Below are 15,549 nucleotides of genomic sequence, written 5' to 3'. Positions count from 1 at the left end.
ACCCCCCTAGAAAAAAGCACAGTGTGGGAGCATTCACATAACAAAAACTACCATAGAGATGTCAAAATTTTCAAAAGTAGAAGCTCCATGGCTTGGCTTTTGAAAAACAGAGTCCTCAGTAATTAGCTAATTGGAAACCACTGTTATATGGCATTGTTGGTTTAATGCTGAACTCTTAACTCGTGTGTGTGTGTGTGTGTGTGTGTGTGTCAAAAAAGCAAATACATTAAAACGTTACCAGAGATGAGGATCTGTAGCTCTCCAGATATTATTTATGCTACAGCTGCCATCCCTGGCAATAGTTGTGCTGGCTGGAGGTGATGGGGGTCCAGCAGCAGCTGTAGGGTCAGTAGGACATAGGTTATGGGGAAGAGAGTTGTGACCCTCTTTGTATCAAGTTATCTCAAATTTTATTGTGCTTAGGCAGGTGGGATAGGCAGAGCACTATATAATTGATCCCAGGAGCAATCCCAGAGCTGCTTACAGGATTTGCAGCCCCTCCTACGTCATGGAATTAAGTGCTGTGATCTTCCATGTGTCAGATCCATTTGGTAATGTGCTTGCACACTACAATTTTTAAAAGCAGTGACTGCACCGGCTGAGAGGGAGCAGGTGTTTTCTTAATCTTCTCTCTAGGCTGTTCCATAACAATGTTCTTTTTATAGCTTGGAATACGTCAAACATTGCAATTATAAAATATTAAAAACCCATAAAGCCAAAAAGTACATAAATATAGCAAACAAAATTCACTAAAGCTCCAATTATGAACACAGGTTTTGGGTTTAAAAGAGGTCCATGCTACAACAGTCTGGGTCTTTACCTATCAATAGAAAGGTGTAAATTGGTGCAAACTAAGCTTCCCTGCAGGGTGGCGCTGTGGGTTAAACCAGAGCCTAGGGCTTGCCGATCGGATGGTCCGCGGTTCGAATCCCCGTGACAGGGTGAACTCCCGTTGCTCGGTCCCTGCTCCTGCCAACCTAGCAGTTCGAAAGCACGCCAGTGCAAGTAGATAAATAGGTAGCGCTCCGGCGGGAAGGTAAACGGCATTTCCGTGCGCTGCTCTGGTTCGCCAGAAGCGGCTTAGTCATGCTGGCCACATGGCCCGGAAGCTGTACGCCGGCTCCCTTGGCCAATAAAGCGAGATGAGCGCCGCAACCCCAGAGTCGGCCACAACTGGACCTAATGGTCAGGGGTCCCTTTACCTTTTAAGCTTCCCTGCAAGGGCTGCTCCCTTAGTGGGGTGCCACTAAAAGTTCCAGGGGGTGAGGGTTACCTGCCTCTCTTCATGTGACAGAGGCAAGGCTTCTGAAGTGGATCTTATGGTAACCCAGTCCCAAGCCATTTGGGCTTTAAAGGCCAAAAGCAGCACCTCTGGAAATGCATAAAGGTGTGGCGGTGATTAAGCAGCAGCCCTCACTCAGAAAACATTTTGAAGTTGTGCTGCAGATAAAAAACAGAAAACTGTCAGTCCCGCTGTCAGGAAACGGACAAGCCAGGGCGCCTGTTCCTAAAAGCTGTTCCCCTTCATCAGAATTTCCCTTTCCCTGTTGAAGTAAATTTGCTAATCCCCACACATACCTTCAACAGACCTCCTGCCTGCAGACTAAGAGAGCATTATTGTCATAATCGTTTGTTTTATTTATCTTTATTTGATTCCTGTATTGCGGGGGGTGAGACTAGATGACCCTCGGGGGTCCCTTACACTCTACAATTCTGTGATTCTATATACAGTACAGCCCAATGCCAAAGGAGGCTTCTGAGCAGAATATAAAGACCATCAAGATACACAAAACCGTTGAGATATAAATATCCCATAGTTAAAATGTACGCTAAAACAAGAACACACAAGACAGCCACTAAGAGAACGGAAGAGTCGGGCGGGGGAAGCCCACGTGTGCGGCGATCTAGGCGAGCCGTTCCGGTCCGGTGCCGCTGACGGGAACTGTTCGGTAGAAAGTTTTCACCCGGAGAATTTAGGAGAGCACACCAACCCGGAAGCGAGCCGAAAGTGGCTTCCTTCCCATGCGTATTAAAGAAGAGAGAAGATGGTGGCCACGCGGCGGGGAGCGCGGCGGAGTGAGCCGGAGAGCAGGGACCACCCTGGAGAAGCGAAGGTGAGAAGGGAGCGGAGCGATATCTAGGGAGAGTGGGGGAGACAAAGGGGCAGCCGGCCCGAGCGATTCTGTTTCCGGCCCGCGCAGCTCCCGCGCTGGAGTTTGAATGCGCAGACCCCTCAGTCCGGTTGGGAGCGCGCGTAGCCTCTGTGCGCGTGACCGGAGACCGTTGCGCCGCGAGCACTGCCGTGGATCCACTGCGGAGGATCACTGCAGCCCTGATGGCGGCGGCCGCGGGGCTCCTGCTAAAGTGCCCTTGCGTGCCTTGAAGCGGTCCCCCGCCCCCCACTCGTCTTCACTGGGTGGGGGGAGCAGAGCGGCGCATATGTGTTTTGCATGATGGATATTAAGATGGGCTCGGGGTTGGAGAGATGCGGTGCAATCTGAGGCACCGTTCTGGCTGCCGCCTTTCTGAAGGAGAACATTGCAGAGAAGATACGGATATCTCAGCTGCACGCCTATGGCTTATTCTTAGTGGGGCTCATTCACCCCATAGGGAAAGCCCTCGAGGCAGGACCACCCTCTGCCTTTAGGAGGGGCGGGGTACAGAGGTGACAGATTGAGCGGCAGAGCTACCACTGCAAGATACGCCAGCTGTGGTACTGGCTGCCCTCACATATAGTGGAGGATGCTGTCCCATTGGTAGCACTGAGGTAAGATTCAGTTGCTGGCATGGTTTCCATACATAGAAGTAGGGATTGTCATTTTGTTGTTTCCCTCAAGCAGCAAATGTCTTGGGTTGGCAGTGCTTGCTAGCAGATTGTACCTCGTTGCTTTTATGGGTACGTTTGTGAGGTAAGTGTAGCAGTATTTTTTAGAATTGCCTATAGCTAGATAGTTGCCATACAGTGTGGATGTGTTGATGATCTAGTTTCTGCAAACTGCATGGTGCATGATGCTCCCATAATATTTACAGCCATGGGGACTTAAATAGCACAGCTGTTGTCAAAATGGGAACACGGAAGTCCTTCAGACATAATGATGCTTTCTGGTGTTTTAGTAAAACCCTAAACTGCTGCTGAATTATGCTCCTAAGCAGATGTGTAAGTGTCCTCTTCTCCAAGTGAGAGTTATGGTACATTAAAGCAAACAGTTTGGGGGTCTTATCTTTTGAAATGTCTATCAAAAAACTTATGAATGGTTTTTGTTGGCAAGGTAAAACTAAGAAGATGACTTGCTGTGACAATTCGTGCAATATTGTTTCATTCTAACAATAGCTAATGGATTAAAAAGCCACAATGCATTAGAATCTGAGAGAGGAGTTTCTCATGTGGCTTTTGCTGTGGAAATAGCTTTTACATATTATTTATCATTATTCTCTTTCTTTCAGCTGGACTCAACGGAAGGCAGCACATCTGTCAGGACAACTAGGAGAAGTAAAGTGAATTTCCCTGCAAAAGTTGTTCCTGAGCCTCCTCTTGAGAAAACAAAGGAGTCTGAAACAAAAATGGATGCGGAGGAGCCTCCGCAAGCGCAGGCGTCTCTGAATAGGAGAAAGGCTGTAAATTTGGCAGACTCAGTTGCTGAACTGCAGGCTGATGGGGATATTTCTGAAGCAGAATCAAATTGCTCCTCTGTGTCCGGTCTTCAGACACCTTTATTTATAAGAATAACAAGAAGGCGGAAAATTGTAGTTCCTTGTCCACCAGAGACGCCCACTAAAAGCAGGCAGAGCAAGAAAGCTCCTCTTAGCGAAGGAAGCAGATGTCAAGAAGATGATGACATATCTGAAGCAGAATCATGTTCTTCCACTGTTTCAGGAGTACGGACTCCAAGTGTTGCAAGAATGACTAGAATTCGGCAAGTCAAGACTACTGTTTCACCAGTGTGTGAGGCCCAAGCTGAAGAAGTTTCTGATACAGAATCATGGTGCTCCGGTATTTCTGCAGAGCAATCTGTCCAGTCTAAACGAATAACCAGGAGCATGGGGCTGAGACTGTCCAAAGAAGCAACGCCTCTGCCTGAAAGAAAAAGTGAAGCTGTGGTGGAAGAAGCAAAACTGACTGACTGTGTAACAAAATCTGAGACTATTGTAATCTCTGATTCAGAGCAACCTACAAATTCTGATTTAGATGTAGACCAAGCCTCATCTCTCTCAACTCTTTTGATAAATGAGAAACCTAGCCCCTGTAAAACAAAGGGCCATTCTGAATCTGTTCTCAACAATGATCCAAAACAGATTGTGTCAAGCAGCCCCCCACGAAAGGCCAGAGAATGCACAAAAAAATCACCTAAAAAAGACAAGACAAATGAGAGGAACTGTGAATCTGGGGGCAGTGTGGAGGTAAAGACAAGACAGGAGAAAGATATCAAGGAGTTGGTCACAAAACAAATGTTAGCTGATGTATATGAAATTGCGGAGAGCACAGAGGAAGTGTGTGATCTAACTTTAGAAAAATCCATAAAGGTAACTAAAAACCAGTCACCTATAAAAAATAATTCGGACATTTCTCCATACGATGACATAAAACTTGATCAGTCTAGTATGCCCCTGAAACAGACAACTGCTAATAAAAACAAAAGCAATGTGGAACCCCCAAAAATGGATACGGGAAAGGTTACACAGTATCAAGTAGAAGAGGCAATAGAAGTAGGCAAGCCATCAAAAATAGATAGCCCACAAAAGAATATTATCCAGTCACGAAATATAGAAGGCAACAGTGATGACTGCAGGATTTCTGTTGCAAGTTCAGACAGTGATGGAAGGCAAGATGAACCAGTTGCTGAATCATCTTCACATACAACCAAAACAGGCCATGAAACACATTTGACTGTGTCACTTCTTACAAGTGATGAGGGTGAAGAATCTGAAAACAGTGATTTAGAAGAAATTAATGAAGTAGAAACAATTGCCAGTTCGACAGATACTAATAAAAAAACTACTACCACCTTACATGAATCACATAGTGAAGAACTATTTGTAATTGATAAAACTCCTGGCTTGGACTCCACCAGATCATGGTATTTAGAAGAGAAGGACACAGAAGGTAATAAACAAAGTGAGGAATCCTCTGAATTGGAAGACAGTGAAGAAGAATTTATAGATGAGGAGGAAGATTTAATAAATGAAAATAATAAAATGTAAGTTCTCTCAATGAACTTAGTTATAGTTTACGTTAAGCAGTATTATTAGATGCATGTATCTGGGGCAGAATTGTTTATTGTTTTACAAGGTCTGAGAAAATGGAAGCAGTGGCAGACATGAATTGTCTGATACATGATTTCTAGTTTTCCAGGGAATAGTCACCATGGAGTAGGGGCAAAAAAGCTGCTTAAAAGTTACTGTAAACTAGGCTATTGACAGTCCATGGATTTGCCGTATGCATTTCAGCTGCTTTTTAAGAGCTTTCTGTTGAGAGTGTACAACCTTGGTATAGTCTGTTGAAAGCCTCTGTTGCAGCTCACATGCTTTAGGGAAAAGTTAAAACTTCAGCTAAAGAGTTGTTTGCATGTCTTGGTTCCTATGGGAAGGAGTTAATAGGTGTGTGTCAGTGCTTTTGAAACTGATTTGGTTTGCTCATTTAAATATTTTTCTGTAATAAGCTTTAGAAGGTGGTGTCAAAATGCGTGTAAATTTAACATTTCTTTCTCTTCTAGTTTATCATTTTCAAGCAGCATTGATCCTGGTCTAAATGTTAAAAACCTTGGAGGCTCATATATTAGTTTTGATGCAGGAAAGCAGAAATCTGGCTTTCATGGGGTTGTGCCACTGAAGGAGAAAAAGAAAGATGAGGTAAAGTACCCAATGTTCACTGTTGTGCTAAAAGCTGGGTTAGAAGGAAGCCCTCAATAAAACATTGAAGGAATCTACTCCTTGTTTTTGCCAGAAAAACTGCATTTTCCAGATTTTCTTTTCTTTGATGCTCCTTTCTCAGCTTAACTTCTGAACTGTTCTGTGATTTCTACAAGTCCTATTGAGCCACTCTCATCAGTAACCTTCCTGTGACTCAGTTTTTTGTCCTGACCTAGTCCTTAGGGAGCTTAACTTTTATTGTAACTGCAGTTTTCAAGTTTCCTAAAATTTCTTTAGTATTTTGTCTGCTTAGCACTGTGTAGTAATTATGCTACTTTAATATACCCTTATAGCTTTTGAAAAAGAGTGTTATAACTCCAGATTTTGAAAAAAAGGAATCTGTTCCACCTTTAAAAGAATCAGTCCACCAACTGAAGAAACAACGTAGGGTAAGTAGAGGGTCACTGAGCAATGCTCAATGCTACAAGAATTGGGCTGACTTTATAGCTCTCTGAGGGCATGTAAGCACCCGTCACTTCACTTCTCAGCTTAGTCTACCTTACAATGATTAGATAATTGGATTATTATTATTGTTTCATTTGTATAGCGCCCTTCATCCAAAGATCACAGGGCGGTTCACAACATAAAAATACAAAACAAGAACACAAAAAGCAAAGCAATAACCCCTCTTCCACAAACACATTTAAAAGGCCATAGAATGTTTAATCAGCCAAAGGGTAGTGACATATAAGCTGTTCTGAACTTCTTGGAAGAAGAACAGAAAATATGACAAATGAAAGATGAAGAAGGTTGATAATAACAGGCTCTTCCTTTTTAAAAGCACTCTTCAGCCCTTGAGCAAAATGCCAGCGAAATCAGACTCAATCAAGTGCTCCTTAATGTTCATGTGGTTGCATATGACAACTGCAACACTGAATCAGTAGGTCTTTTTTACAGCTTAGCCTGTGAAGTCAGACAGCAGCATGTGAAGAAGATTTAAGAGCACATGGGTGCCAGAAGAAAGGGGCTTGCCAAGAGATTATGATTCCTGAAGAGACAAGAGGACTTGGAGGCTTTAGGATGGGTGTGGGGAACCATGCAAGAGTGAGAGGCAATAGCTTAGAGGAGGACAAAAAGGTGAAAGCTTAAGATTGGATGTTTGTGGATATTTGGGGGAACAGAGGAGGAAGTAAGCTTCATGTGGAAGATATGGCTACAATGAATGAGGAAAGAGTGATACTGCGCATATGGCGATGTCAGCTTGTAAGTGTGGGTTACTTAATGTTACAGGAGCTTCTTGGGTACTTGGGTTTAATTTGGCACTAAAGCGTAATATTGAAACCGAGATGTATTAACCTGAAACATTAGTTAAAGTTTAAAGGTCAATAAGAGAGCCTGGGTTCAGCCCATAGATGTTGTATTTCCATGCCCACTGCTGGATGGTGGTGGGAAGCTGTATTATCAAAACATTGTCAGAGGAAATCCAAAGCTTTATCTATATGGGGATAACACACATGCACACTCATTCACATCCACACACTACTTAAATTCTTACCCGTATAATCTCTAAAGTGCTTCTTTACTTTAAAAATAACATATGAAGACCTTGGTAAACTAATAATGTTGGTTTAGATAGTTACAGTTGCTTTTTTAAAAAATCATAGAAGCCTGTTTAAATAAAAGGAAAATGTTTGAATATTGTGAAAACTGCCTTAATGTCAAGCTCTAAACGTTAGGATAACCTTTTGTTATATGTCCAGCTTCTAACACTTTTAATCATAAAGCTTGCTTGCAGTTCTTAACTAGGTGACTTTATTGCATGAAAATGCAGTTGTTTATTAGCAAGTGGACAAATACTGAACTGCTGTTTCTTGGTGTGTTAAATACAGGCAGAGCGAGAGAAAACAACAGGCAATGGTTGGTTTGGTATGAAAGCCCCAGAAATGACTGATGAATTGAAAAATGACCTTAAGGCTCTGAAGATGAGGGCAGCCATAGATCCTAAGAGATTTTATAAAAAGAATGACAGAGAAGGTCTCCCCAAATACTTTCAGGTAAGAAAATGAGAAGATATTTTCAACTGGTTTTGGATTTCTGCTACACCACGCTGAAGTTAAGCATACTTTGGAACATACTGACCATTATCTACTTTCCTTAGGTAACAAATTTTGTATGTGCATGTCACCTTAAGAATTAAACACTGCATTAAAATATGATCCAAAATCTGGGCTTATTGTATTCCAGCATATATCTTCATTCAGTCATTCACAGTTGCATTCCATTTGCTTAGCATAATGCTTTTTGCCTCCTGACTTTCAAATGTAGTATGCACAAAACATTTCTGTGTTCATTTTTTTCATTGCTACTGCTTGAAAAAGAAAGTGCATGGCTCCCTGCTGCATCCAAAGCTTCACTCCTTGTATATCTTTTTATTGTAGCCAGTTACTAGAGTCCAGAGTACATATAAGCAATAGTAAGTAGATGGTACGGTGGGGCTGCATTGCTCACCATGGCTGAGTCCCTGCAGCACACAAGGGGAGGAGAGTTGGTGGCTCTGCCAGTGTATTTGCATTGCACTGACATCACCCCCTCCAGCCCACTATGCTGCAGCAACTCGACCACTGGGATATTACAGCTCCACAGTGCTGCCCATCACTACAGATAAGCATACTGAAGAGTCAAATGGATTCCGCTGAAATTGCACCATTATTTGAACTTAAATTCTGTAAACATGTTTAATTGTGTGCTAGATTTATGAATCTCCCCCTAAGATGAGCTGAATAAAAGTGTCTTAGCATGCTGCTTTTCTTTCTTTTATATCAAAACCTTTTCTGGATATTGCAAGTTCTTCACTGTGTTGTATGTATTTAGCTATTGTGTTTGAGATTGTAGTATGTGCTGGGCATCACTGCTCTTTGTTTGTCCAGTGACCCCTCTTTTGTAAAAATAGCCCTTCAAGTGTATGTAGTAATAAAATATCTTCTATTTTCTTTTCTCAGGTTGGAACTGTTGTGGATTCTCCAATAGACTTCTATCATGCCCGAATTCCCAAGAAAGAGAGGAAGAAGAACATAGTGGAAGAACTTCTGGCAGATTCTGAGTTTAGAAGGTATTTGGAATGAATTTCAATTGAAAACCTTATACAAGCAATGTGATGATGTCAAAGAATGTGTTAAGGTTTTACTAGCAATTTCTGGAGGACATTACTCCCATATGATCTTGTGCATTTAACATTGGAGGCCCTGCTATGCATCCCACTTTCAGAAGCATAGTTGGTTGGAATTTGAGGCACAGGGCCTTGTCCATTTCAGTGCTCAGATTATACTGAAACTGTCTCTTTGGGGTTGTGTTTTTATTGCTTTGATGTCACGTGAGTAATGCTGTAAGTGCTTTGTGTATATATAAAGAACAGCAGGGTGGGTTTCTTTATTTTTAAAACTGCATATTCATGGATGCAGGAGAAAAAGACAATCCTGAAAAGTCGGCAGAGATACTTCATCTCTCTGGGGAGTTCCCAGTGTGCAAGCAGAATGGACCTATGCTCACAGTGGAACTTCACCTTTCTCTCCTCCCCTCATGAGTGCCATCAGAATCTGGTACAGTAGGTTGGAGCAGATTTTGAGGGTGAATGGGGAGCTGCAGTGCAGAGAAGAATGTGAATCCCCTTTGAACAAGCATCTAGTTATGCAACATTGGATTCCAGCCTCTGTCTTTGTAAGAATTGCATACTGCGGTTCATATTGCATGTTGTAGTAGCATCTTGCTTGCCTGTTAAGACAGAGCCCATTTTCTTCCTGTTTTAAGGTATTTATGTTGGAGAGGCAATATTGAGATTCTGTGCCTGATTGGGACATGCATGATGGTTCAGTGCTGCCCGTTCAATCTCTTGTTAGGGTGTATGAGAAACAGTACTTCTGTTTAATTTTAATCAATTAATGAGTGTAATTTCAGTTGTGACTAGTAGAATTGGCATCATAGAATAGCTGTTTTTATACTAATATAAAACTAAGCTGTTAGCTATAAAAATGTTCCTTTTTTAAGTTTCTTGGAACTAGTTTTATTCTAAAAAACCATCTAAAATCTTTTCTGTTTTATTGTAGCTAGTAGGATCATACCAGGGGTCCTTCTAGTCCTGAATTCTGTTTGTAACAGTGGTTAGTCACATGTCTTCAGGACGTTCACAAGGAGGGTATGAGGCAACAGCTCTCGTCTGGTGTTTGTTCTGGTACTCAAATGCACCAGCATTGTATACCATGGTTCATTTTCTCTATCATGGCCAACAATAATTGCTATTACTAAATTAAATCTATTTTTTGGTTTGGTCTATGACTGATGATAGTCACTACACTGCTTAAAGTTACTTTGCACCTGCATATTTTTAATGTACGTTATTCATACTTTATAACATCATTTCTCTTCTTCAGATATAATAAAAGGAAGTATCAAGACATCCTTGCTGAAAAATCAGCCCTTGCAGCAGGCAAGAAGTATCGGAAGAAGAAAAAATTCCGCACATAGCTTAAAAAAAAAGGGAGGGGGGCTGAACTTAAATTCCCCATTAAAGATTATATATATAAGATTTTGCAACTACTGGACTGTTATCTTATCAGGAAGAAGAGGACAAGGCCGGTCCTGGTTTTCCAACAATATCTTGGAAGTGGAATTGAAATATGTAAACCGCTTTGTGGTTTTCTTTACAAACAAGCAGTGCATAAATTTTGTGAAATAAAATAAATAAAAGATGATGGAACTAACCTTCAGAAATAAAAAAATAAATTTATGCAAGATTAAGCATTCTGAATATATATGGGTCAATTAAATAAAAAAATGACAATTCTAATATAAACTTAAAAACCTTAAAATGAAAATTTGTGATGTTGGCATAGAAAAGTATAAAACCTGTGTGTGCTTCCCCATTAAAATATTTCTAAGAATTCACGATCAGGTGACGTTAATGCATTATATTCACCAATGAATTTAAGAAAATTTATTTTGTTATGGAAATATTGTGAAGGTATGCTCTGGAAAAGGTAGGAATTCAATATCACAGTCTTCTGATCATTCTGGCAGCACATTTCAGCTTGCCAGACAAAATGATCTGCCCTTTCCTTCCTGCTCCCGAAGTGCTGTTTTGGGTGTTCTCCAAACCCACCCAGCCCAACCAATTGGGGAGAGGGCATGGGGTAGAAGAAGGGGAAGACCTCATTGCGGAAGCTGTTGCACAGGGCTTCAGTTGAAGGGACTCAGATGAATCCTGACCTGAGTTCTATAAATGAATACGAATGTGAATATGAAGGTCAAAGATAGTACCTTTTTTCAAGGTAAGACTTCATATTTAAAAGGGATAGTGAAACATTTTAAATGGGTTGTTCACATAACTCATTTCAGCTCAAAACAAAATGACATTACACTAGGAATTATTATGGCGTTAACAGGAATTTTAAAGATTTTTCATGTCACCAATAAGAGTGGTATCTAGCACTTTGGGCCCCCCTAATCCACTGCACCATGCTGACTCTCCGTGCTAGTCTTTAACATCAAAAGCAGTAAGCAATGTGATCCTGGTACCTTCTTGGCAGCCTTCAACTTGCTGCAAAACTTTTTGAGTCATTTGTTTTTCCATTTTTTGGGTGGGTAAATGATTTTCGTAGGGTCAAACCCTGTTGATGAAACAACGAGAAAGGTCAGAAGGAAAGCAAAATAATTACCATTTCCCTTCCAAAGGAATACCTGCCTCCTCCTTACCCAATTAGTGAGATTCTCCCTGGCCACACAATAATTTCCACGCAGAAGAAATTTCCTCACCTGAAGTATCTGGATCAGTCATGTCCATCCCCTGGTCATTGGGCCTGATAGATTACTCTTATTTCTGGTTCCTTCTTTGAGATCATGGGATGGACTTTGCACTACCTGCAGCACATCTTGAAGAGGCTGTGTAGCCGTTTCAACCGAAGACAGAAGGGAGAGAATGTGATAAACTGGTTTGTAGTACCTGCACTGAAACTACTGTGGAAGGAGTACAATCCATCTGGGAATGTTAGCTTCTGCTTACCGTTGTATTCTATTTGTATTTAGTTCAACTGTAAGCCTGATTGTTTTGACTTACAGGGCTTCGCTAGTGAACTATCCCAGCTCCTGAACTCTAGAAATAGTGGTCAGACTTCACAGGCATTTTAAAATCATTTGCCGTAACCCTTCTACAGAAAACTGTAAAAGGACTTGTTTTATTGTGTTATAATCATTCTCCCAGATGGGTTGAGAATGTACTCAGTGATGACTCCATTTTGCTCTAAAATGCTTAACATTGCCAAATTATCCCTCCACAGGGGCAGTGATGCAACACTGTTCATTGAACCTCATGAATATTTGGGACATTACATAAGCTGTCTGATCAGCAGAAAGTTGTTCATACAAAGAGATTCTTTTAAAATATCTATAAATAAAAAGAGGGCCCACTTAGTGTGCCAGCTTCAGTTCTCCTTTCCCATTGAAAATATCCACAGCTTTGGCTTGTCTGCCCAAATAGCCTGTTGAAAGAGCTTTTATTCTCCCTTGGGTCTGGGAAGGTCAAGTGGTTGTTGCTAAATAAGGATTCAATCCGTTTCTCACAATTTCCGTGGCCCAGCATCTCGCTGCCCTATTTCTGTAACCCGTCTCTTTGTTCACATGCATGCTTTCCTTCCTTTGCTTAGGCTGTGCCCATTTTACCTGAGAGCAAGCCTTGGCAGGTCTTACTTCTGAGGTGGCATTATGAGGGCCACTTGCTCACATACAAAAAAAAGATCCCAGGTGGAAGACCAGGGTTCATATCCCCCCATTCAGCCCACCTTGAGTCAATCGCGTCCGTCCCCCCACGCTTTCCCTGCCTAACCTACCTCACAGGGTCGTTGTGAGGTACTAGGAAGAGGAATGCCCTTTTAAAAAATGTGTGTCTCTTTTGGGGGGGGCTGTAATTGGGTTGTTATTTTTAGTTTGAGTTTGCGGTTTTTATGTTGATCCTTTTATGTGAACCGCCCTGTGAGACCTCCGGGTATAAGGGCGGTATACAGTAAATTCAATAAAGAAAGAACCACCTGCTGCGCCACTTCACGAGCTCCTTGGAGCTGCGGGGGCGAATATTTTTATTTTTCTTAAATAATGTAAGCAAAAGAAATGAATAACTGCTTCTAGCCTTTTGGGGGAGATGCTGTCGAAACAGTAAACTCCTGCTCCATTATGCCCTGGCCGCGCGGGTAAAGCCGTGGCAGTTGCCTCAGGCCAGCCTTGCTGAGGCGGCCATGAGGCGGCTCTTCCGTCCCCCCTCAGCCTTGCAATGGCGGCGCAGGCAGGCGAGGAAGCGGACAGCCAGGGGCGAGTTTTGCGGGGACTCGTAAGGGTTTCCCTCCTCATCCCGGCAGTCGGACGAACCGAGTGTAGCCGGGCACAGCGAGGCATCCGCCCCATTTTGGCTCTGGGGAAGGCGGGCTTTTGGCGCTCTGAGGTGACTCGGCCTCCCTCGCCCCTCTGGCCGCGGCCTTTTCTCCCCTCAGACTCGGCCGGCTTGCTAAGGCAACGCCTCCCTCCTGAGGGGAAGTCCGGAGTCGGCGCGGTGTAAGCTAAAGGAAAGGGTTCGCGCTGCTGGCCTTCACGGCAAGCTTTCGCCGCCTCAGCAAATATTTATCCGATTTTAAGACGCGGAACTGCTTTCTGTAAAAAAAAAAAAAAGTAGGCAAGAAAAGCGGAGCATAACGAAACAAAAATTCTCCCTGCGACTCCGCCGGGACTCGAACCCGGAACCTTTGAATCCCTTCAACCCTCTAGAAGTCCAATGCGCTATCCATTGCGCCACGGAGCCACCTGTTGGATTCTTTGTACATTCGCTATACAACCCACAGAAAGACTTCGTCCCGTCCTTCACAGCAGGAAAGGGTGTGTTCCATTGCTCTTTTAAAACTGAATTATGCCGTGGCGCCACAAAGAAAAGTCGCTATTATTTTTTCCTTGCGAGTTTTAAACAGCTCATGGAACTAATTTCCATATTAAGTGTGAACTTCAGTTGAAATCAATACTGCTCATTATTTCAGGGCAGAGCTGCCAAGGACACTCTTAAAACAAATATTTATTGTGTACCAGAGCAGCATGTAGCTATGCTTTACTTTTTTTTACTATGTTACTAGAGTTGACTAAATTCATTGGGCATTAAATAAAAAGAAGGTTATATCTATTCAGTGTGGGAATTGAACCATCTAGTGCTTCTAGTAAATAATTTTGCTGATCGGATCATTTCAAGCCTGTTGAATCTTACAATATTCCTTTTTCATCATGGTTGTGTCTTTAAATATCATTTGAAAATATTTAGCAATTGTTCGCCTGTATTTTCCAGTTTTTTTATAAAAACGTTGAACTGGTGAGAGAGAATAATAAAGTAGTGCCTTTCACTGGACTAATTTATTGCGGCATAAGAATATGCAAGCTCTTTGATTACACAGAACTCCTCACCAATGGAAAGATTAATAATTCTCAATAATTTTTTTGCTAGAAGTCATTGGGTTTTAAAAATTAAATGCAGATTATTTTTAAACACTTCCTAAAACTGTCGGTCATTTAAGGAAGCAATTCAATCATTTCATGCTTCAATTCCATGTAGAATTATGTACTAATTTAGGAGTTATTTTTGTGTGTGTGTCAGATCCTTTCTTAAAAGGCCACTATTTTCCAAAGTGCACGAAATAACTTTCACTCATCACCAGTAACTTTCCTCTCTTTACAGTGAATCATTGGCAGTCCATTTTGCCCACACCTTTTGCCAAGAGACATCAATTCAGTAAGTCATAATTTTGTCTACCTTTTCTGTGGGGGTGGGGTGGAATTGATTGATCAGTCACCCCTCCACTTCAATAAGTTTTCTTGAAACAAACATATGAACCTGCTTGGGTTTTGAGATTATATTTCTACCAGGTTTCCATGCAGCCTCGAGAGGTGCTTCACTGAAGATGAACATCCTTGATCTAGCCCAAGATACCTATACCTTACTTCCAGAATAAATTTTACAGGCACCCTCTGCATCAGTTACGAGCCTCTGAGGACTCTTTAAGTGTAACACTGCCAGTTAAAGTTGGGGATTTTTATTTGATTACATAAAAAAAAACATTAATGTGAATTCTTCCAGATTTTCATGCTAAAGCATACCCCTTATTTCTCATTCACCAGTAGATGGCACTGCTGGAAGTAAAATAAAATGGCATGCACAATAAACATTATTTCCCAAAAATCATTTCTCCCCACCCCTTTGCATGACTGTCATGGTCAGTACCAGCTATATGAATGACACAATTTTTCTTCTGCACCCCTAGATAAAAGGAGAGAAGGAAGTTCTGGCAAGGGGCTAAAGATGAGCATGAAAGTGTTCCCATATTAAGTCAATTAAAGGGTCTCTGCTAACAATGATAGGCAATATCTGTGCCTGGAACTCTGGAGAGCAGCTCCTACTCAGGCCCTAGCTTCACTGAAAACACAAGTCAATTTTATACCACTTTAATTATCATAGAGTCTCCCCAATGTGATGGAAAAAGCAGCAGAAACAGCTCAAAAAACTTTAAATCACCATGGGGGGAGGTAGGTTTGCCCTCAAAAGCTCAATAATTTGTGTTTGTTCCCCCCCAAAAGGCTTAACAATTTTTGTTGATTTCTTTAAAAAATGCTCAACAATTTTGCAGGTGTCAG

The 15,549-nt window shown here is 41.9% G+C and overlaps 1 protein-coding gene and 2 long non-coding RNA genes across 7 annotated transcripts; 2 read left to right on the top strand and 1 right to left on the bottom strand.

The window, feature by feature from the left end:
- The first annotated feature begins 1,954 nt into the window (after positions 1-1,954).
- DNTTIP2 (deoxynucleotidyltransferase terminal interacting protein 2) lies at positions 1,955-10,785 on the top strand. 2 transcript variants are annotated; one of them, XM_083620630.1, is made up of 7 exons: positions 1,955-2,114; positions 3,445-5,195; positions 5,712-5,847; positions 6,201-6,296; positions 7,737-7,901; positions 8,847-8,956; positions 10,272-10,785. In XM_083620630.1, exons 1-7 carry the CDS (start codon positions 2,046-2,048, stop codon positions 10,363-10,365), a joined length of 2,421 nt encoding a protein of 806 aa, XP_083476756.1. In that variant the 5' UTR covers positions 1,955-2,045; the 3' UTR covers positions 10,366-10,785. The 2 variants fall into 2 exon arrangements, with proteins under 2 accessions (XP_083476756.1, XP_083476757.1); XM_083620631.1 differs by lacking the exon at positions 1,955-2,114 and adding an exon at positions 2,428-2,767.
- A 122-nt stretch (positions 10,786-10,907) lies between these two features.
- Positions 10,908-13,629, bottom strand: LOC310765594. 3 transcript variants are annotated; one of them, XR_014549654.1, is made up of 3 exons: positions 12,921-13,629; positions 11,653-11,778; positions 10,908-11,507 (listed from the first exon to the last, which is right to left on the bottom strand). It is a non-coding gene; the product is annotated as an uncharacterized lncRNA (long non-coding RNA). The 3 variants fall into 3 exon arrangements; XR_014549655.1 differs by lacking the exon at positions 12,921-13,629 and adding an exon at positions 12,556-12,902; XR_014549656.1 differs by lacking the exon at positions 12,921-13,629 and adding an exon at positions 11,900-12,464.
- Positions 12,530-15,106, top strand: LOC310765610. 2 transcript variants are annotated; one of them, XR_014549672.1, is made up of 3 exons: positions 12,530-12,636; positions 14,597-14,650; positions 14,785-15,106. It is a non-coding gene; the product is annotated as an uncharacterized lncRNA (long non-coding RNA). The 2 variants fall into 2 exon arrangements; XR_014549673.1 differs by lacking the exon at positions 12,530-12,636 and adding an exon at positions 13,703-13,755.
- Positions 15,107-15,549: the final 443 nt, after the last annotated feature.

Source organism: Podarcis filfolensis (assembly GCF_964270895.1).
Source record: "Podarcis filfolensis genome assembly, chromosome: 6".
NCBI lineage: Eukaryota > Metazoa > Chordata > Lepidosauria > Squamata > Lacertidae > Podarcis > Podarcis filfolensis.
The sequence above is the reverse complement of the archived record's forward strand: the minus strand, read 5'-3'. Positions and strand labels throughout refer to the sequence as shown.